General features: G+C 42.9%; 1 protein-coding gene across 1 annotated transcript in view; it reads left to right on the forward strand.

The window, feature by feature from the left end:
* The window catches only part of LOC126455491 (UDP-glucosyltransferase 2-like), a 105862-nt gene extending 92143 nt beyond the window's left edge, over positions 1 to 13719 (forward strand). The window contains exon 7 of the mRNA XM_050091242.1: positions 13240 to 13719. Coding sequence (XP_049947199.1) covers positions 13240 to 13522 — 283 coding nt within the window. The 3' untranslated portion in view covers positions 13523 to 13719. The remainder of the gene's footprint in view (positions 1 to 13239) is intronic.
* The last annotated feature ends 10897 nt before the right edge of the window (positions 13720 to 24616 follow it).

Raw genomic sequence — 24616 nt, forward strand, 5'->3', positions numbered from 1 at the left:
TGGTTGAGATCCAATTATTGTTAGCAGAATATGGAATCGGTGCGTTCAGGATGGTAATACGGAACTCCGTGGTGCATCCCAACCGCCTTGTATCACTAGCAGTCGAGATGAGAGGCATCTTATCCGCATGGCTGTAACAGATCGTGCAGCCACGTCTCAATCCCTGAGTCAACAGATGGGGACGTTTGCAAAACAGTAACCATCTGCACGAATAGTTCGACGACGTTTGCAGCAGCATGGACTATCAGCTCGGATACCATGGCTGCGGATAGCCTCTACGCTGCATCACAGACAGGATCGCGTGCGATGGTGTACTCAACGACGAACCTGGATACATTAATGGCAAAACGTCATTTTTTCGGATGAATCCAGGTTCTGTTTACATCATCATGATGGTCGCATCCGTGTTCGGTGACATCGTGGTGAACGCACATTCGTCATCGCCATACTGGCGTATCACCCGGCTTGGTGGTATGGGGTGTCATTGGTTACACGCAATATTGGTTGCTCGCATTGACGGCACTTTGAACAGTGGACGTTACATTTCAGATGTGTTACGACCCGTGGCTCTAACCTTCATTCGATCCCTGCGAAACCCTACATTTCAGCAGGATAATGCACGACCGCATACTGTAGGTCCGGTACGGGCCTTTCTGGATACAGAAAATCATCTACTGCTGCCATGGCCAGAACATTCTCCATATCTCTCACCTATTGAAAACGTCTGGTCAATGGTGACCGAGCAACTGGCTCGTCACAATACCCCAGTCACTACTCTCGATGAACTGTGGTATCGTGTTGAATCTGCATGGGCAGCTGTACCTGTACACGCCATCCAAGTTCTGTTTGACTCAATGCCCAGGCTTATCAAGTCCGTTATTACGGCGAGAGGTGGTTGTTCTGGGTACTGACTTCCTAGGATCTATGCACCCAAATTTCGTGAAAATGTAATCATATGTCAGTTCTAGTATAATATATTTTTTCCAATGAATACCCGTTTATCATCTGTATGTCTTCTTGGTGTAGCAATTTTAATGGCCAGTAGTGTATTACATTCGCATTAAGCAACTCTAATGGCGACTGCTCCCCACGACCAGCCCGACAACTAGAGCTCATTGGCCAGTTCACGACTGATTTGCGTCATATTAAGGGAGCGGAAAACATCGTGGCAGAGGTTCGATCAGGGGTCAATACCATCTCGCAGACAACCGATTAAGAACATTTGGCGCCGGCCGGAGTGGCCGAGCGGTTCTAGGCACTTCAGTCTTGACCTGCGCGACCGCTGCGGTCGCAGGTTCGAATGCTGCCTCGGCATGTGTGTGATGTCCTTAGGTTAGTTTGGTTTAAGTAGTTCTAAGTGTAGGGGACTGATGACCTCAGATATTAAGTCCCATAGTGCTCAGAGCCAATTGAAAGACGTCACTACTGCACTGGAACTTCAGCAAATGGGGACGGCGGGGACGAAGGTTGGCATTTGGTGTGACATGTCACAAGACAAACCTCAACCTGCTGCTGCAGAAGGTGATCTTCGATAGCATCCACGGACAGGCGCACCTCAGTGCGAGCATTACTGTGAGACTGCTGGCGGACCATTTTGTGTGGCTAAACATTAAGAAAGATTGCCGAAGGTGGGCAAAAAAGCGCGTGGCATGTCAAAAATGCAAGATCGGACGACGTGTGCACAAACTAGTAGAAGAGTTTCCACCATTTATGGAGCGGTTTGAACCCGTTCAACTAGATGGTAGGACCGCTGCCACCCTCAAGAGGCTACCGTTATTTGTTTTCTGCTGTAGACCGGTTCACGCGATGGGCATAAGAGGTGCCGTTGGCTGACATATCGTTGGAAACAGTGACAGGACCGCTTCTGGCAACTTGGATTGCTCGTTTCGATTGCCCTCTACATGTGACCACAGACCAAGGCCGCCAATTTGAATCGACCTCATTTTTAGAGCTGGCAAAGTTATGTGGATTCCGGCACCACCACTCGACAGCGTACCACCCTGAAAGTAATGGCACGGTCGAGTGTTGGCGCAGGAACTGGAAGGCTAACTTGATGGGCCGTGCCAAGAGATGAACTCCAGTCTTACCAGTTATGCTTTTGGGATTACGGACCTCTTCCATTTCAGATTTGGGAGCTTCCACAGCAGAATTGGTTTATGGGGAAGCCCTACGCCTGCCAGCAGAATTTTTTGCTGCACTATCGGAAGCAACGGTAAGAGACATGGCCTGCGTTCTGCAGCAACTGCGAGGACACGTTTCCAAACTACATCCGTCACCGGGTTCTCGGCACGGAGACAGGTGCAGCATGATGGATCCTGCAATCGCCTTACTCTGGGTTGTATTAGATATTACCAAAAGACAGGTTTCACGGAAAGCAGCTATCCCTCTCTGTAGACGGGGTGAAACCTGCCCACATGCTGTTGCCCGAGGGAGAGGCAGGACAACAGCGACAAACAGAGACGGCCCCTGCGCCGCTGGAACGGCAGGAAGAATAGACGGCGTGGGTTGAGAGCCCACTAGCTTCAACGAACGAATCTGACAGCGTTGGAGAAGGAGGCCCAGATGCCTCTGAGACGTTCTAAACCTGGCAGACGCATAGCATTCAAGTATCCCTATGTCCCTGGAGCTCCGCTCTACTGTGGAGCGGTAGGAGGGGGGGGGGGGGGGGGGGAGAGGGGGGGCGGCAGGGAACTGCGTGGGAATCTCCGCCATCAGACTGAGCGCACAGTGCACATTGTTGTTTATTCCGTCGGAGAAAACAGATACTGTTGTTTATTCTTTATTCTGATTGTATTTCTTTGTTTTTAAAATAATCTTCGCTCATTGTATGGAACTGAGGGAGCGTTTTGCGAATAAAGCTATAGCTTCCCTGAAACAATGTTTGTCGAAATTAATTACATGGATACTGAAGAGCACTATAAACGAAATTCTTTGCGTTTCGTGTAGTATTAATTTCCCTGACATTGCCAGTGTGTTTACTACAACGACATAACATAGTTATTTCTTACTTATTCTTTCAACACAGATTACATTTTATGCAAACACTAATTACCGAAAAAAGCATAAATACATGTGCTTATCAAAACGGATTTAAACTTATGAAATGAAGTAGCTGAAAAATACGTGAGACACTGTGTTTTACTGTTACAACCTGCCTCACGCAAACCAAGATCATCATCTACCGACCCTGAAATGGCCCTAATCTTAGCTGTTGGACCAAAAACGCATTTCACATCATGTTTCCACAGAATACTACCAAACCAGTTGGAAATGCTAACTGCGTAAGGAAAAAATACCGTAGACTCTGGTGCCACCTCTTTATTAGCAACACTCACTGACTCACTGTTTGCCTATAGCGCAACGCCTGGCTCATGTATCTTCCACTACAGCCATTCTCAAGGAAGGTAATTTCAAAGTGTTTTAACTGAGGCGACGTACTTTCAGAGTCTGAGATAACGTTGGCTTATGTACCAAAGTACGAAGTACCTCTTCACACTGACCCGGATGGTGACAGATATCAGCCTGAAGATAGAGATCAACGTGTGTCGGCTTCCTGTAAACAGTTTTTCTAAGCGTACAATCAATACCTTCCTCCTGGTCAAGGGAACGCGTCATCTCAGACCTTTAAAGAGTATTAACCGACAGTATTACTTGACTGCCTGTACAGATATTGTAAATTCATGTATATCTTGCTACTATTCAAATTATTAAGATTTATACGAATAATGCCAACACTATATCTTCCGAAATTGACTATTTAACTACGAATCAACAATATTTTCGTTAAAATGAAAAATAAGAGATATATTGCGCAAGTCAACTACGAGAAATTTAGATCACTACTCTAATGAAAATAATAACTAGCTATTGGTTTAAAATTATGCCTGTAGGACTTTTACACTCTCTGCTACCACATAGACTCCACAGAGACTATAATGAATTCCCTTTTTGAATGGACTCCCTAAAGGAAGCGTAAGGACTGTTGCTGAGGCGCCGGCCGGAGTGGCCGTGCGGTTCTAGGCGCTGCAGTCCGGAACCGCGCTGCTTCTACGGTCGCAGGTTCGAATCCTGCCTCGGTCATGGATGTGTGTGATGTCCTTAGGTTAGTTAGGTTTAAGTAGTTCTAAGTCTAGGGGACTGATGACCTCAGATGTTAAGTCCCATAGTGCTTACTGCTGACGGTAGAAGGGAGGCACCAGCTGCAGAACCCTCCTGTCTTTTAGGCATTGCGTGATGAGGCGAAATTGGGCTTCCTTAATGTAATAGCTACTATTTGCCCACACACAGCAAAAGGGAGTGTGTTGATCAACTAACGTGTGTTCAGGGCAGAAAGATGTGACTTGCCGTGCATGAAGAGAACAACTCGACATCGAGAGAGGAACACAAACACGATGGCAATATAGTCCACTAAAACTGCAACTTATTTTTCGATCTGAAATTGAGCCTGAAAGGGAGAGTGGGTCTTGAATAAATAACTTGCCCCACAGGTGGCGCAATGGGAGATACTACAGAACACAATCGACTTAATTTTGAATTGCGAGGTTTGTGAAGTTGGTGCGAAAAGAAACTTAGAAGTAGAGTATCCTTCAAATGAGATTATTACACCTACTTTATAATTATCGTAGAATTGTCGCCTTCTCTTAGTACTAGTAATAGTGACAAATTTTACGGTCAAGTCCCTTGTTTCGCTACTACAAGATCTGAAAATGGCTGTAAAGCCGAAACCAGGTATCTGCACAAATAAACTAAAATGTTACCAATACAACGAGTATTACAGTTTAGTGACAATTTTCTATCTTATTTTTATTTCTGCATTTTTTCGTTACAGCATTCCATCTCACATTTTATTGCTAACAGATTCATATTGATAATTCTGGTTCTACAGATGCACGAAAACATGGCCGCAAAAACTTATCTCACCTCTGCAAGGCTATACTTGAAACAACAAACGTCTTCAGGAACTAAGACGGCTGAACATACACACACCAGTTTAACATAATTCAAGCAATAAACTTTGCATTGAATTTGGAAAGCTGTTCAACACGACCCCATTACAGCCCTACTCGCTCCACAGAAGAACGTAGGCCCAAACCATTTAAGCAAGACTTTACGATTTTCAAATATTTTTATAACTTTGCGCCATCGTTTTCATCCTCCAAGATTCCAAGTGCTGATATCACATTTTGTGCATGCTAAGTAAGTACAGGGAGGCACAAACTGTTGGTAGAAAGTTTTTGTCTACTAGGACGTGGTAAATGGTGATACATTCTTATTATAATATTTACGGTATAGCAGACAATCTGAAAATTAATGCAGTATGTATTCAAAGTTGTTTCTTTCCGCGGCAATGAGTGTGTAGAGCCTTGAACTTAATTCCGTGATGACTTTCTGGACAACATTTCCGGCTGCGCAAATCTCTCTGGAAATTGCAGTACGAAGATCGTGGAGTGTTGCAGGAATATCGGCGAAGACCCTGTCCTTTAGGTAAGCCCATAAGAAAAAAATCACAGGGTTCAGATCGGGACTATAAAGGCGCCATTCCACACCACGTCCAGTGAATGCTAAGGTGTCCAGGACGACGACCCGATGTCTAAATGTCCCCTGAAGAAAATGGAAGACGTCTGCAATAGGGTGTGGACGTCCTCAATGCTGCGTGAGCCAGTAGTTTCAGAGCACTCGGCGGCTTTGTGCAGCCGGTACAAGTTCATGTTCCAGGCCTTGTCTGTGTTTGTCATCTTTGACAAGTCCCTGGATAAAAAGCGGCCCACACAGTGGACAGATTGCGCACCAAACAGTGACTTTTTGTGAATGAAGCGGAGCAGCAGCCTGAACGTGTGGGTTGCTGTTCCGCTGTTAGTGCTTGTACTCTCAAATGTGAACTCTCGCATCAGTGAGTGAGTTCCAGAATTTTCAGAGCTATAATACAACAATAAAAAATTTGGGAACTTGTGGTAAAGTCTTATGGGACCAAACTGCTGAGGTCATCGGTCCCTAAGCTTACACACTACTTAATCTAACTTAAAGTGACGATTAAACCACAGTCGACGAACACGTTCTAACGCGTATTTTGCGCCACTGAGTAATAACAACACTAGGTAACAACTGGGGGAATACAACTGGGGAGAATACAATATTGAAGCCGGCGTCTGTGGCCGAGCGGTTCTAGGCGCTTCAGTTTGGAACCGCTCTGCTGCTGCGGTCGCAGGTGCGAACCCTGCCTCAGGCATGGATGTGTGTGATGTCCTTAGGATTGTTAGGTTTAAGTAATTTTAAGTCTAGGGGACTGATGACCTCAGATGTTAAGTCCCATAGAGCTTAGAGCCGTTTGAACCATTTGAATATACTATATAGTATAACGCAAAATTTATTATAAGAACAATATCAGTGATGGTGAACCTGTGCCACATTTGACAGTACAACAGATCTTCTGCTACTAAAAATAGCTCTACTGAAAGATTTAATGACGAGCTCATTACAGACACAACTTCGGATTGGGGAAGATTTGTAAGGTAAATCGGCCGTGTTCTCTCCACAGAAACCACACAGACGTTTTTTTAACTGTTGTAGCGAAATTGCCACAAGCTGCCAACAGTGGTATAGTTACCTTGAGCCATTAACAGAAAATATTTATCGCAATAACCGATATAAAAACCGTCTTAAGTTGCACAGGAAGAACATGTATTTATTGATGACCGGTTTCGGACAGCTTGTTCGTTATCAAATCAATCGTAAATGTAAGTCTTGCATTACACCAGTCATACAAATGGGAACGTGGCCAGATATCAACAAGTGTGATAGTAGATAACGTGGTCTCACGTGTTTCATTGCCAACTGTCAGAGCGAAATCTTTGTGTCGCGTTATCCACTATCACACTTATTGATTTCATAGCCACTTTCCAAATTTCATAGCTAGTGTAACCAAGACTTACATTTATGGCTGATTTTATATCTGACAAACAGTCCGAAACTAGTCATCAATAAATAAATGTTCTTCCTGTGCAATTTAGACGGTTTTCATAACGGTTATTGTTATCAGACAATAAAGTTGCTGATCAGTTCCAACCCCATCATGCTGGAGCTACAGAAAATACTGTTTTTTTTTTTGGTTGAGGTTGACTAAATTTAATCATCATGCTTATTTATAAGACTGGTTAAGAACGAACTTAAGTCCACAGCCTCAACTTTAAGGGTATGCTTCATTCCGCAGAACTTACTTTCTCATAATAACATGTAATGTGTGCACAGCGGAAAATAATGGTTAGCTTATTTTTATATTCGTTATAAAGCTGAGCATTGAATCTATCTCTATGGTTTTACATCAGTGCTTCATTATTTTAAAATGTATGTATATAATTTCTGTGTCAGAATCACTAAAATTCCCTTATTGTTTACTAGTCTGAGATCAATGACGTGCCATCTATAGGTCTAACATACAGAAAATTGCATAAATGAGGTGAACAATAGTACCATACATTTTGTTTTTAAACCTCCGTTTTATGTGGCATACCAATAAAAATTATTTCTCAGTTCAATCTATATCAGCCATTATGCTTTGCACAACGACATAATCTGTTGAGCTAAATTGCTCTTGTTGTTATGCATATAGTGAAAATTTTTATAGATCGTGACTAAAATAAAGACTTACAAAGTTCATTTGGTAAGTGGTATAAAGCTATAATCTTACCTAGCTTCATACGACTTACCACAGTACCTTGTCATGACTTATGCGATTTTTCAGTGTGTAAAAGGCAACAAGAGCGATTCAGGAAAATAGAGTATGACGATATGTAATACCTGGTGGCTGATATACACTGAATTAAGTGATATTTTTACTGGTATGTATCGTAAATGGAGGTTTAAATACAAAATGTATGTTGTTCACCTCATTTAAGAAACTTTCTGTATTTAAAAACTGAAGATGGCGCTTCAGTGAGGTGAAATAGTAATCAATATTGTAATTCTGTCAGAGACAGCAAAGGACTTGGAAGAGCAGTTGAATGGAATGGACAGTGTCTTGAAAGGAGGATATAAGATGAACATCAACAAAAGCAAAACAAGGATAATGGAATGTAGTCTAATTAAGTCGGGTGATGCTGAGGGAATTAGATTAGGAAATGAGACACTTGAAGTAGTAAAGGAGTTTTGCTATTTGGGGAGCAAAATAACTGATGATGGTCGAAGTAGAGAGGATATAAAATGTAGGCTGGCAATGGCAAGGAAAGCGTTTCTGAAGAAGAGAAATTTGTTAACATCCAGTATAGATTTAAGTGTCAGGAAGTCATTTCTGAAAGTATTCGTATGGAGTGTAGCCATGTATGGAAGTGAAACATGGACGATAAATAGTTTGGACAAGAAGAGAATAGAAGCTTTCGAAATGTGGTGCTACAGAAGAATGCTGAAGATTAGGTGGGTAGATCACATAACTAATGAGGAAGTATTGAATAGGATTGGGGAGAAGAGAAGTTTGTGGCACAACTTGACCAGAAGAAGGGATCGGTTGGTAGGACATGTTCTGAGGCATCAAGGGATCACCAATTTAGTATTAGAGGGCAGCGTGGAGGGTAAAAATCGTAGAGGGAGACCAAGAGATGAATACACTAAGCAGATTCAGAAGGATGTAGGTTGCAGTAGGTACTGGGAGATGAAAAAGCTTGCACAGGATAGAGCAGCACGGAGAGCTGCATCAAACCAGTCTCAGGACTGAAGACCACAACAACAAGGGAGTTGTAGTTACATAACAGATCGTCTGTCTTCCGATTTTACAATGTCAGTTAGCAACGCTTCATTGCATATTGTAAGCGGAGAGATTTACCATGGAGTACACCAACGGGTGAAATTTTTTACTTCTCAAGACCAGAAGCTGAAGCCCAGAGAACGAAGATCAGTGTATTTCAGCTGAAAAACAACAAGACAATAAGGAAATTATTTGTACCCTACTAATGTCATCACTTATTTCACCAACAGATACCCAGATATAGTCCAGGTTGATTGTACTTTTACATTCAACTATCGCTGCCAGAGTATAAAGTTTTGAACCGGGAATAAAGTCACTAAAACGCCACTTGAGGAGCACATCCTGACCATCTTCTCAGTTTTAGCCTTTGCTTTTCACTTCTGGGCTGTAGGGAACTTTTTACAAGTTTACACGAACTCTGGCCACGCTTACCAATCTTTGTCACTCTTAAAGACACAGAGGAGATCGTGAGATATTGTTTAAAACGAACTGCTACCTTTCAAACCTCATTAGTAACGGAAATAACACCCTTAATTGTCAAAATAGCAATATTAGTGGAAATGGGAAAGTAAAATACGCAGGTGCATGAACTACGGAACAGATTTATGCTAATGCGTTTCACTTCAAGCTTGAGATCGCATGAAATCTATCATATGGAACCGCGAAGATACAGACCACAGACCATCTCGAGTACACTGGGGAGCTAAGGAGGTGTTTAAGATTTCTCGCCATCCCCTATATGGGACATGCAAGGAACTCGAACGATTGAGAACTTGAACTTTGAAGGGCAGACGGCACGTGAAGAAATTCTGTAGCAAAGAAAATAAGATTTATGATTGAGGTCAAGAACAATGAAAGTTGACTGTGACATTAAGTACTAATTTTCTTTCACGTATTGTTCAATTGCAGACCGACCGAGCGATCGATCTCTGAAAGCCGGCCGGAGTGACATCCTGCTATACATTAGTGCTTATTTTGTGGTTCGTAGTGCAATTGTCCTTAGGATAATTTAGGTTAAGTAGTGTGTAAGCTTAGGGACTGATAACCTTAGCAGTTAAGTCCCATAAGATTTCACACACATTTGAACATTTGTTTTTTAGGACCAAAGGTGAATCAGCCACTGGGTTTGTTAAGGGAACTCGAATTTAATTACTGTATATAATACGTGGCTATTGTAAGTTTCTGTATTCACAGCTTTCTAAACAGAAACCTTATGATAAGAGGCTGGGCCAAGCATACGCAAAGTGCGTAACCTCGCTACAGACTTGGTTACTCAAATTTTTATGCCAGCTTAGTATGCTCATGCAGCTCATTGAATTGCTTGCATATGCCCATTAGTATTACGTTGCACAAATTAAGTAACTTCTGTTCTTATTGCGCCATATTTCTTTCTTTCAGGTGCAATCGGAGAGCGCTGATATATGATTTCATGGCTCTAAATTTTTTGTGGAAGAGGACATTTCATTCAGAGCACATTTAAAGATACTTGTCAACATGTAATTCAATTTGAAGAATGAACAGGAGGCTGAAAAAATGACACTAAACAACTTTCGGCCTGTAACACTCTGGAAGAAATGTGTGTGAGGCCTATTTCATCTCTGGAAATAACAAGTGCATTAAGGCTGATGAAGAGATGTCGAGAGAGAATTCACTCGAGAAAACTGTAAATGTTCAAGGAAAATTCCAATTGCTTCCAATAGCCCCATATAAAAGAAGAAAAAAATAATCCAGCTTTAGAAACTGTTAGTTTCTTCCTCAAAGAGGAAAGAGGGACAGATTGGACAGTAGGGTCAGATCACTTTCGCGCTTACTGATCACCATCTTTGCTCGTTCTCACAACAGCTGTGTCCCTGTACACCTTATGTCTAACCTGCCCTAGTTTCCATCTTTCCCCAACGTACCATCTTTCTATCTTGAGGAGTGAAGTCATAGTTTCTTTCAATATTTGAACTTGTCTGTCGGCAGACTTTCACCTGTTGAAAGTTAGTTACTGGCTAGCTATTCTGCCTCCTTGTATTTTTACAGAACGTCAGCTACAATCCATCGTCATGAGACACTAAAGGCAATGTCTCGCTGATGTAGCCGTCCTTCTCTGGTCTACGTCATCTTTGTCATTTGGTTTTAGTTGCGGCAGTTCATTCTACTCACAATTGTAATATAGATGTTCTGTGTCTGCCCTATGATATTTTTCTCAGGGTTTTTCCTTCCAACGTATGTTTTTTTACGAACCAGTTTTCCCTAATTAGGTGCCCAGTTGATGTACATTTTCTTTTGTGTATCATTTAAATCAGTGTCGTTCTCTATTAAATTTCTTTTAGTATTTGTTCATTAGATTTTCTTTCGTACCGGATTCTTTTTGTGACTCCTCTTCATATCCACATCTCTAATACTCACAATTTTTTCTCTTCTTATTTCTCCAGAGTCCACACTTCATAACAGTAGTACGAGGGGGTGGAGATCTCTTCTGAACAGCACATTGCAAGGCATCCCAGATATGCTCATTAATATTTATGTCTGGGGAGTTTGGTGGCCAGAGGAAGTGTTTAAATTCAGAAGCGTGCTCCTGGAGCTACTCTGTAGCAATTCTGGACGTGAGGGTGTAGCATTGTCCTGCAGGAATTGTCCAAGTCCGTCGGAATGCATAATGGACGTGAATGGATGCACGTGATCAGACAGGATGATTACGTACATGTCATCTATCAGAGTCGTATCTAGGCATTACTCCAACTGCACACCGCCTACACCGTCATGAAGCCTCCAGCAGCTTGAACAGTCCCCTGCTGACATTCAGGGATCCATGGATTCATGAAGTTGTCTCCATACCCACACACGTCCATCCGCTCAATACAATCTGAAACGAGACTCGTCTGACCAGGCAACATGTTTCCAGTCATCAACAGTCCGTTGTCGGTGTTGACAGGTCGAGGCGAGGGTAAAGCTTTGTGTCGTGCAGTCATCAAGGGTACACGAGTGGACCTTCGGCTCAGAAAGCCCATATCGACGATGCTTCAGTGAATGGTTCGCAAGCTGACACTTGTTGATGGCCCAGCTCTGAAATTTGCAGCAGTTTGCGGTAGGGTTGCACTCCTGTCACATTGAACGATTGTCTTGAGCCGTCGTTGGTCCTGTTCTTGCAAGATCTTTTTCCGGCAGCAACGATGTCGGAGATTTGATGTTTTACCGGATTCCTGATATTCACGGGACACTCGTGAAGTGGTCGTACGGAAAATCCCCACTTCATGGCTACCTCGAAGATACTGTATCCCATCGCTCGTGCGCCAACTATAACACCATATTGGTTCAAATGGCTTTGATCACTATGGGACTTAACTGCTGTGGTCATCAGTCCCCTAGAACTTAGAACTACTTAAACCTAACTAACTTAAGGACATCACACACATCCATGCCCGAGGCAGCATTCGAACCTGCGACCGTAGCGGTCGCGCGGTTCCAGACTGTAGCGCTTAGAACCGCTCGGCCACTCCGGCCGGCCCGTTGCCGACCGCATCGCCGTATTCTGCCTGGTTACACACTCCTGTATTTGAATACGCATGCCTATACGAGTTTTTTGGGCGCTTCAGTGTATTTATGATGTCGTCTGTTGTTGCAGTTCCCAAGTATCAAACTTATTTACTTGTAGTAGCACGAGGGGACTTCAAAAAGCAATTATTATTGTGGATCGGGTACATGGTATTAAAGTGACACAAATACTTGACCTGTTTTTGAAACAACGTCACCAGATCTCTGGAAGCAGTAGTTGGAACGTTCTACCAGATATTCAGTTCCTCAATGACAGGAATCCACTTCGTGATCATGAAGCCATTCGAGAATTGCTGTGTGAATGTCCTTAGCGTTGGAAGTCTGCGACTGCTGCCAGTCGATTCCTTGATTGCCTGGACATCATCTGTGATCAATGTCGACGACCTAGCTTCCTGATGAGCATCACTCAAGTCTTCACGGCCTTGGTCAAATAATTACCATTATTTCACTACTGGTGTACATGGTATGGGGTTCGTTCTATATGCCACCAGAATTTCACGCTGAATCTGTGGTCAAATTAGGTTTTTGCCCACAAGAATTGTACTGTCCAGCGTACTTCCACTCTAGAACACGTTCCCGAGGTTGCACCAATTCAGTCATTCACTGCGATGCACCTCGTAAATGTAACATAGCAGAACTACGTCTACAGGAAAGCAAGAACATGTATTCTCTTCTAACAATGCACCACTCTTGTTGCACAATGGTCTTAGTTCGGGCAATATGTGTTACCTGCTTTTTGAACTCTGCTATTGTATTTCCAACCTTAGCTTTTGCCCTTTCTTGTCTGTTTGATTCATCTATTGCCATTCTTTTAGTCCTGTTTGTATTTACCTTCACTCTGTGACTACTATCTCATTAAAAAATCGCATACACTAGTTTACATTTATGGAAACTGTATTTTTATTTTAAATTTGCTCTCCATCTGTGTTATAGTCTTAATAAATAACCTCAATATTTTCTTTCAGGTACAGAGAGAACATGAGGAGGATGTCAGCAATATTCCGCGAGCACCAGGCGGACTCATTGGAGCGCGCCGTGTGGTGGGTGGAGTACGTGATACGTCACAAGGGGGCCCCGCACATGCGCAGTGCTGCCCTCGACCTGCACTGGTGGCAGTTTCTGCTGCTCGACGTCATAGCCTTCATTCTGGTGGCAGCGACTGCGGTAGCTGGTGCCACGTTCTACCTCGGACGGGGAGTGATTGTGACGGTGAAGAAGGGTTTCAGACAGAAACAAAAGAAGCAGTGACGCATCCTCTGTGTTCTCTAACAATAATTGCTCTTTGATTACAGGAAATATTATGTATATTAGTGCAAATAATTTATTGACGGCCTACTTACATTTTCCACACATGTGCGATCACTGTATATCAATGCAAATAATTTATTGATGGCCTAGTTACATGTTCCATATGTGTGTGATCACGATAAAATAATCATCATTAACCGTTTTGTGATCTTTATTTTATAGTACATTGTCGTCTGTATTCTCACTGAACTACCATAGTTGATACACAAGTTCAAGGGGAATTTTCTAGGGTTCTTCAAGGGGAGAGTGGTGTTACAGCATTTCCCACGTCAGTCATCAGATATCACAAGTACAGATAAATTCTTTTCCACGAACATAAAATGTACTACACTTATCTTCTAATAAAATTCTTCAGCCGTATCAACTTATGGGGGCTACACTTCGAATGTTAGAAATTCCTGAGAACAACATGTGATTTATTTATAGTCGAAAAGTTTTTAGTTGAAAGACGAAAACAAATGCGAAGTGACTTATCGTCGAAGAGACAGAGAATACATAGAAAGGCTGCCCCACGTTACATTGCGCAATAACTGCTGGATCCTTGGTGCGTCATCATGTCATGTGATTAAGCAAAAGTAGTTACAGCAAGCCTCAGCTTAACGAGATGTTTGCTACGATTCCTTAATGGTAGCAGCTGAACGCTGAGATTATTAAGTAAACACTTGCTGTGACAGGACGCATTACAATAGAGATGTGGTAACACAATAAGAAATAACAAATAACATTTACTTAGCGTACGTTACAGTTGGTACTTTGGTACAGTTTGATGCGTGGCACTTCATGTCCTAAACCTGATACAATGATATCTAAATAACTTTTCTGTCTCTTGCCAATCTATACACTGATAAGCCAAAACACAATGTCCTCGAGGTTGGATGCTGTCTGGTGACGTTGTGGGCACATGATGCATTATGAAAAGTAACAAGTAGAGAAATCCATTCAGTTAGTGACATGGCCAAAGGACAGATTATTACTATGCAAAGCCTGTGAACGAGTATCTCGACAACTGCGAAGCTGGTCGAATATTCACGTGCTACTGTTGTGAAGAGGTAGGAGGACAGTGAAACTACCACAAGGCACTAAATGGTTGGACGGCCAGGACTCCTCACAGAACGAGAGGTTTGGTGGCTTGTCTGCTCTGTAAAGTAGTATAGATGGTGATCTTTGGCGTCTTTGTCGTCACAATGTTGGTGCATGTACAAGTGTTTGCGAGCATTCTATTCATCGTACATTCTTGAACATTGAGCTCTGCAACAGACCACCCCTAAGTGTTCACATGCTGACCCAATGACACCGCCAATTACGATTGCAGTGGGCACGGCACCATCGGGACTCGACCGTCGATCAATGGAAACGTGTCGGCTCTGGGGGCGAACCACGTTTTCGCTATACTAGGTCTATGGTTGTCTCCACAAACGCTGTCATCAAGGTGAATGGTGGCTCGACATGTGCAGTAGGAGACATTCTCCTGCGCTGGGGTAGGTCCGGTGGTTATAACTGAAGACACTCTGCCAACTGCAAACCACCTGCGTGCCTTCATGCTTGATAACTATCCCTTCGGCGACTTCACCTTTAAGCAGGATAACTGTCCTCGACTCGGACCCAGTACCGTGCTACAGTGGTTTGAGGAGCATTATTGAATTCATATTCATGTCCCGGTAACAAAATTCACCTGATGTAAATCCAATGGAATCCATCTGGGTCGCTATCTGCATCTACATCCATACTGTGCAAGCCACCTGACGGTGTGTGGCGGAGGGTACTTTGAGTACCTCTTATCGGTTCTCCCTTCTATTCCAGTCTCGTAAATAGGTGGTCATAATGTTTTGACTCGTCAGTGTATTATTGTCACTACGACCGTACATAATTTTGTAGACACTCTCTCGTGGTCCTTGTTCTCCGAAAACAGCGATTGCTAAGTCGGGAGATAGTCTGCCGAGTACTGTACTGAGCGAGTTGCAGACACTGAACTGAAGTGTCTAACTGCTGGTATGGAACTGTGTGTGCGTCCACAGCACATCATGTTTTGAAGTGTGTTGTCAGGAGAATTCCAATGTTTGCCAGTACAAGACAGAAGCAAAGTAGTTCATAGTTGGCAGTGTCCCCTATTGGCTGCTGTCCACCCTACTGGCAGGCATAACCAAAGTGTTCGACGACGTGGTGCTGAAGCAGGAATAGTTCCAGGTCTGTGAGCACCATCCAAACGTTACCGTTCGGAACTGAAGGGCGCCAGGCGAGTGGTTATGCTTGTGGGTGAGTGCATTTCGTGGTACTTCTTGTGTAGCTCTTGCTGCTATCACTAGCTGTTTCCTTTTCCATACCTTGAACTAAATCAAAATCCGTCCGAACAGGTCTCGAAAGACCCTAACGGTAATGACTGTTGATGGAGCCTTTATTTCTCAATCAAGTAGCTCCTCAATTTGCCTCATAAGGGCTGATTGCATCCTTCTTGCCAATAGCTCTTGGCAGACCATACAGCCAAACCCAACACCGCTTAACTTCGGTGATCTAATGGGAACAGGTGTTATCAGTGTGACCTATTTTAGTACCCGCAATGAGTTATTAGCTCACCACGACAGGTCTGGGATGAAACAGGTGCAGATTAAGCTGCAAGCAATGATATATTACGATCACTATAATAAATTAAGTTTCATCTCTGCCGTACTACAAATTAAATAGAGTGGCACAACATTTTGTTATGTCGACAACCAGCAACAATGTTAAGTTTAGCCTCGTGTCTGCTATACTCTTAGAGATACACAGAAACGTAGAGAACAATTGAATTTAGAACTTCTATGAATCAGTATCTTCCTGATAAGTTCATAAGTGTTAGCTAACAGTAAGTGGAGAAGCTTCAGGGTATACACATCTCTTCAGTTACAGGGAAATAAGTTCCCAGTAAAACAATTTTTTTCGAAATACTTTTTTTCTTAATTGATATTATGTTTCATGTTAAATAATGTCAATTTCATCTGTTTTATTACCTGAGTGAATGAAAGAATAAGTTGTTATGGATGTGACATTTGAATCTTTACAATTGCAACTGAGTGCATAAAGCGCGGCAACCCAGACGTGAGATGCTGATTGTAAGGCATACTGATATAAGTAGGGAAAGCTGTGAACTGTGAAGCACCCAGTTTACGGGACTTCATTATCATAATACACAGTTCAGTATTTCAGACAATCGATTTTATATATCTACAAAATTAAGTTCCCTAAACTGGGAGCTTCAAGTTTACCGCGACATATAGATAACGAAGTCCCATAAACAGGGAGCTTCACAGTTTACAGCGATATATATAACTCATGGAGGATAGATATATTAAAGTGAATCTTAAATCGTAGATTGACAGGCATATTGCATCCTTGGTTAGTAAAGCGATACGTACTACAAATCTCACGTGATTGTAATCCAACACGGGATTTTGTCAACTAACAGGCGAAGTGCTTTAATGGCTGCAAGCAACTGATCAGAACGTCCACCACCAACAAATGCTCTTTTTGATGAGAGTTAACTGTACCAGTGGCAAAAGCCTCTAGGAAGTTATAGCTGATGCTAGCGATAGTTGCCACTGCATCACCACAAATAAACATGTTTCCCAGTCTTCGGTCAATCGACCAATGGCAAAAATCCGACCTAGTAAATTGGGTACCGAATCGGTTTTCCCGTAATTATCGACGCCACCAAAAACAAAGACTTGTAAAATAAAGTAGTACCTCATGTTTAAAAAATTGGCAACAAACCTAAAGAGCGATTTTCTCGATGTGAGACATATGTGGGAGGAGTAATATGTTGCCGCTGTACAGATGCCCTGATCCTGGCTATGCTACATGTTTTGACAGAACCTTAACCAAACTTACTCTATCAGTACAGAAATAATCCACGCTAAGAGGAAAAACTTTCTAAAGATCTGTGTACTGTATGTATACGATGCCTCTACACACGAAACACAGTGACGCATGAAATACGCAGGCCTTCTCCCGTTTTAATAATACGCACAACATGTCAGCAGGCAGTTTTCTCTCCAAGCTCACGTAAAATTACTTCCAGGCGCCTTGTGGCACTGTACCATACGAAACGAATCTTAGTGACTCTGCCTAGAATCGCCCTCCATGACGAACGAAACCTGGATATATATTTGACAGTACCATATAATACTATTTCGTCTTTCTTAACAATCTCCTCTTGCTGGTTTATAGGTATAAAATTAAAAATATAACTGTAAGCAGTCTGAGAATTCCTCCCAGTAGACACAACTGCAGAATGGCGGTAGTGGCACACATTCAGCTTAAACTCTAAAGACCGATCATGGAAGCACATACAAGTACGTGGTCTTCTTGTCATACCACCTAAATTTGGTTGTACGCGCAATCCATTTGTAAACTTCAAGCCCAACTACACTATATTGTGCGTACTGCGACGTGGATACCCCAAGGTCACGGTAAGGGTTCAGGACCCGATCCACCAGCAATGACAAGAAACTTGCATGTATCCTTTCTATGCACAGCGTTATTCTAAACACCAAAACGCACACTTACAAGGGAACCTCCCCATCGCACCCCCCTCAGATTTAGTTAGAAGTTGGCACAGGGATAGGCCTTGAAAAACTGAACACAGATCAATCGAGAAAACAGGAAGAAGTTGTGTGGAACTATGAAAAAAATAAGCAAAATATACAAACTGAGTAAGCCATGCGCAAGGTTCGCAACATTTAGGACACTGTCAGCTTGCGAGCGCCATGGTCCCGTGGTTAGCGTGAGCAACTACGAAATGGGAGGTCTTTGGTTCAAATCTTCTCTCGAGTGAAAACTTTAATTTTTTATTTTCAGACAATTATTAAAGTTCAGGCACTCACACATAATCAACTTCGCTCTCCAAAATTCCAGGACATGTTTAGATTTGCTTGGACATATGCAGGATTTGACGGTCTACACACGGAAACATTTGAAAACGTAAAAAACATATGTTTTGACAGAGCACAGGGAAAACTGTGCGACTGTGAAACTCATTTGTTCAGTTTATGTGACAACTCTTATGTTTTCATCACTTTTTTGGGAGTGATTATCACATCCACAAGAAAACCTAAATCGGGCAAGGTAGAAGAATCTTTTTACCCATTCGCCAAGTGTGCAAGTTAGGTGGGTCGACAACATATTCCTGTCATGTGATGCACATGCCGTCACCAGTGTCGTATAGAATATATCAGACGTGTTTTCCTGTGGAGGAATCGGTTGACCTATGACCTTGCGATCAAATGTTTTCGGTTCCTATTGGAGAGGCACGTCCTTTCGTCTACTAATCGCACGGTTTTGCGGTGCGATCGCAAAACACAGACACTAAACTTATTACAGTGAACAGAGACGTCAATGAATGAACGGACAGATCGTAACTTTGCGAAAATAAAGAAAATAAAATTTTCAATCGAGGGATGACGCGAACCAAGGACCTCTCGTTCCGCAGCCGTTCACTCTAACCACGGGACCACGGAGCTCCTGAGCTCAGATTGTCCTTGATGTTGCCTATCTTGCGCATGGACTACTCAGTTTGTATATTTTGCTTATTTTTTCATAGTTTCTCGATTGATCTGTGTTCAGTTTTTCAGGGCCTATCCACTGCGTCAATTTATAACTAAATCTGAGGGGGGTGCGATGGGGAGGTTCCCTTGTTAGAAAGAAAATTTAATGGTGTACGTGTTTTAAAGTATCAGCCCCGATGACTTTAAAGTTCTAGATGTCACTCCCAAGAGAGTATAATCAGCCTGGCAACTGTAAATAAGAACAGAAGTAAGAAACGCAGTAATGCCTATTAAGTACTAACGTAAGTTATCTAATCTTGCAGGGTCATCAAATGTGTGGATGACACTGATATCGCCGGCCGAAGTGGCCGCGCGGTTCTGGCGCTGCAGTCTGGAACCGCGAGACCGCTACGGTCGCAGGTTCGAATCCTGCCTCGGGCATGGATGTGTGTGATGTCCTTAGGTTAGTTAGGTTTAACTAGTTCTAAGTTCTACGGGACTAATGACCTCAGCAGTTGAGTCCCATAGTGCTCAGAGCCATTTGAACCATTTGACACTGATATCGTTTTTTAAGTAGAACTGAGACGAGCATTGTGACAAAATAATACGAGCAATCGAGACTTTGGCACAACCACACACAAAACAGTGTAGTCATTTCAACCATATGCTGCCAGAAGTTATACCATACTCCATATAACCATATCCTATGTCACGTGGAATAGAAGACCAAACACTCAGAAGACGTATCAAACTACTAATATTGTCTGTACTCATAGGTTACGGCTCTGCAGTATGGTAACCTTTCTTAGAGGACATAGCCGACTCACAACCACCATCCTTACCTAGACCTAACATGCATATTCTTTAGTAAAAGTCCCAAAAACCATTATTTTACACTGCGCCAACTGTACGAGTTTGTATAATTGATATACACGTTAAAAAATGCAAAACTATACAGGGTGGTCATTTAATAGAGACCGGGCCAAATATCTCATGAAATAAGCGTCAAACGAAAAAACTACAAAGAACGAAACTCGTCTAGCTTGAAAGGGGAAACTAGATGGCGCTTTGGTTGGCCCGCTAGATGGCGCTGCCATAGGTCAAACGGATATCCACTGCGTTTTTCAAATAGGAACCCCCATATTTTATTACATATTCGTGCAGTACGTAAAGAAATACTAATGTTTTAGTTGAACCACTTTTCTCGCTTTGTGACAGATGGCGCCATAGTAGTCACAAACTGTTAAGTACGTGGTATCACGTAACATTCCGCCAGTGCGAACGGTATTTGCTTCGTGATACACTACCCGTGTTAAAATGGACCGTTTACCAATTGCGGAAAAGGTCGATATCGTGTTGATGTATGGCTATTGTGATCAAAATGCCCAACGGGCGTGTACTATGTATGTTGCTCGTTATACTGAACGACATCATCCAAGTGTCCGGACCGTTCGCCGGGTAGTTACATTATTTAAGGAAACAGGAAGTGCTCAGCCACATGGGTAACGTCAACCACGACCTGAAACAAATGATGATGCCCAAGTAGGTGTTTTAGCTGCTATCGTTGCTAATCCGCAAATCAGTACCAGACAAATTGCGTGAGAATCGGGAATCTCGAAAACGTCGGCGTTGAGAATGCTACATCAACATCGATTGCACCCGTACCATATTTCTATGCACCAGGAATTGCATGGCGACGACTTTGAGCGTCGTGTACAGTTCTGTCACTGGGCAGAACTGAACATTTTGTTACCGATACAGCCGCAGCGTTCATGAATCGTGAAGCGGGGCTACAAGATTCAACAAGGTGGCAGCCGTGAAATTTGGCATGGTGTAGTTCCACAATACAAAGAATGACAAGGTACTTACTGAAATAAATCGGGAAGAAGTAGATTGATAAGAAATTATATTATATGAATGTGTGGTGTCTGTCATTTCGAACGTGTTCGAAAGAACAGACACTACGCCCAATATTCAGTTGTGGTGTATATTATGTAAACTGAAGGTGAAGGAGGGAGAAAGGAAAGGGCTCCTTGCCTTCAAATAACTGATTGGTCTCGAGGGACAAGGAAGCCACCGCCTTCAGTGAGGATGCATAACTACGTGCGACCTCCTGCGAGCATGGAATACATGGGCAGGGACCGTGGATAGGTGGCGCTAGGTGGCAGTGTAGGTTGGCAGAGAGGCGTGCCGAGATACGCCGCTCAGGGGTGGTAAACACTGTGCCAGGGTGGCACAGTGGTTGGCGTAACTGGCCAGTAAGCAGGAGATCTCGGATTTGAATGCCGGTCCCGTACACATTTCCACTCGTCGCCGCTGATTCCGTATAAAATACCGTTGCAGCTGATATCAGTAGTCCCTTTCCTTTCCTTTCTCCCTCCTCAACCTTTAATTTACGTAATATCAATCATATTGTAACTGAACACAAACAAATGCTTTTACAAGGCCGCATGTGCACTCAAACCTACACATGCAAGATACAGATTCACGACAGCAATTGGTACATCATATTCTCATCTCGCAGTTTTGAACAAATAAAAAATTGTGCTATACTTAAGGAGAGGGTACCAACTTTGAATTTACAGAACGTCGAAGTGAAAAGTTAATCTACGGCACTTCCATTTTAATCCACTCAAGTGCACGGGCTCATTCAAACTCGCAGAGTAACCCAACCAAGTAATACCAATATAACTTCACCACTTTAACAAAACGGCAAGCAAATTGAAATGATTGAAAAGCCACGATCGCTTCAATATCGTTTACTAGATGACCGGTTTCAGCACTCTGAAGGTGCCATTATCGGGTCTGTGAAGGTATAACATAACAGGTTTGGGGGAGGGCTTACATGAGTTAACTATACACATTACAATTATTACAGAACCACATAGGTGAAACGTGCATTAACATTTATAAAACCATACGGACATCATGGCACATGAGGCACATGTCGGAGCCAACGTCGTACTGCATCAGTAACTTCTTCATCATCCGCGTAGTGCCTCCCACGGATTGCGTCGTTCATTGGGCCAAACATATGGAAATCGGACGGTGCGAGATCGGGGCTGAAGGGTGCTTGAGGAAGAACAATCCACTGAAGTTTTGTGAGCTCCTCTCGGGTGCGAAGACTTGTGTGAGGTCTTGCGTTGTCATGAAGAAGGAGAAGTTCGTTCAGATTTTTGTGCCTACGAACACGCTGAAGTCGTTTCTTCAATTTCTGAAGAGTAGCACAATACACTTCAGAGTTGATCGTTTGACCATGGGGAAGGACATCGAACAGAATAACCCCTTCAGCGTCCCAGAAGACTGTAACCATGACTTTACCGGCTGAGGGCATGGCTTTAAACTTTTTCTTGGTAGGGGAGTGGGCGTGGCGCCACTCCATTGATTGCCGTTTTGTTTCAGGTTCGAAGTGATGAACCCATGTTTCATCGCCTGTAACAATCTTTGACAAGAAATTGTCACCCTCAGCCACATGACGAGCAAGCGATTCCGCACAGATGGTTCTCCTTTGCTCTTTATGGTGTTCGGTTAGACAACGAGGGACCCAGCGGGAACAAACCTTTGAATATCCCAACTGGTGGACAATTGTGACAGCACTACCAACAGAGATGTCAAGTTGAGCACTGAGTTGTTTGATGGTGATCCGTCGATCATCTCGAACGAGTGTGTTCGCACGCTCCGCCATTGCAGGAGTCACAGCTGTGCACGGCCGGCCCGCACGCGGGAGATCAGACAGTTTGCTTGACCTTGCGGCGATGATGACACACGCTTTGCCCAACGACTCACCGTGCTTTTGTCCACTGCCAGATCACCGTAGACATTCTGCAAGCGCCTATGAATATCTGAGATGCCCTGGTTTTCCGCCAAAAGAAACTCGATCACTGCCCGTTGTTTGCAACGCACATCCGTTACAGACGCCATTTTAACAGCTCCGTACAGGGCTGCCACCTGTCGGAAGTCAATGAAACTATACGAGACGAAGCGGGAATGTTTGAAAATATTCCACAAGAAATTTCCGATTTTTTCAACCAAAATTGGCCGAGAAAAAAAATGTGTTGCATTACTTATTGAACTGCCCTCGTACTTTATAGTGATTATAGTATGTACAGGAAATGTATGCTCAAATGTGGGCTTTGCATGGGTATGTGACAAACAGTTATAGTAAAGTTGTGTTTTAATAGTAATGAGTGCTTATAAGGTGGGACTGTGTATGCGCTGCTTGGACAGCGCTATCTGGTGGCCGGTTGTGAACCGCTAGAAACACAGCAGGTAAGCCAGCGCGGAATAGGGCAGTGACGATGCCGACCGGTGATAGGCGAGGAGTGGTAGTTTCATCTGGTGACTTCAGTTTTATATTTTATGGAAAGAACGACCATGAAAGCAGTTTATTACTATTTTTTATTGGTTGTGACAATGAGTTTTATCAGATGGTCTGCCTCATGTGCCATGATGTCCATATGGTTTCATAAATGTTAATCTACATTTCAGCTATGTGGTTCTGTAATAATTGTAATGTGTATAGTAAACTCATGTAAGCCCTCCCTCAAACCTGTTGTGTTATGCCTTCACATATCCGATGATGGCACCTTCAGAGTGCTGAAACCGGTCATCTAGTAAACGATATCGAAGCGATCGTGGCTATTCAATTATTTTAAAAACAGAGTGATCGCCCCACGACACACCATGTGTTCACTGCTAAATTGAAATGGTCTCACCTAACTGTTTACTCATTATAGAATCTCCCCAACAGCATGGGCGTCAACCAGACAAATGCCTCCAAACACGGCGGCACCAACTAGCACCCAACAGAACCTGGAACGGAATACTGACTGCAATGGAACGGCGAATTCTCATTCAAACGAGAAGGACCTCATGGTGTGCAACCCGCGACTGATTCCCACTGGGCGACAACAAACAGACTCGTCAAAGATATAAAATTGCTGCAGTGGTTCAAAGTGGTTACTGAAATGCTTATATCTATTAACTGAAACTCACTATAGCAGACTCGCGTAAAGTAGTGCAAAGATAAATATCGCGATCTGCTAAATGCAAAATATCAAGAGCAGACGTTACCTGCAGAGGGAGTGACTGTTAAAACTAAGTTTTTGGAAACAGCCACAGGTCGCACTTTGTATTTTTATTGACCTGTTTCACTCTCCTAATGAACAAGAGCATCATCAAAATATACATTGTACAAATTACAAACTAAGATCATACGGGAAACTTACATTGACGTTACGTAAATTACATATTCGAGTTTCAGTTAGGTGACTTACATTCAAAGTTTGTTGACAGCATTAAAAACAGTAACTTTGAATGCATTTTTGTATAAACATTTTTAATTCTGCATTCTTTATCATGTATTTTGAAAGATGTTTCGATTTTTACAGATGTATGCGTATTTTTTGAAAGATAAGTAGATATGTACAGATATAAGATAGCTATAAATGCATAAAAGAGGCGATTGAAATGCAAATTTCGTTTTCTGCAGTTGTAAATTGCTGTACCATGGACGTTA

Source organism: Schistocerca serialis, chromosome 2 (assembly GCF_023864345.2).
Source record: "Schistocerca serialis cubense isolate TAMUIC-IGC-003099 chromosome 2, iqSchSeri2.2, whole genome shotgun sequence".
Taxonomy (NCBI): domain Eukaryota; kingdom Metazoa; phylum Arthropoda; class Insecta; order Orthoptera; family Acrididae; genus Schistocerca; species Schistocerca serialis.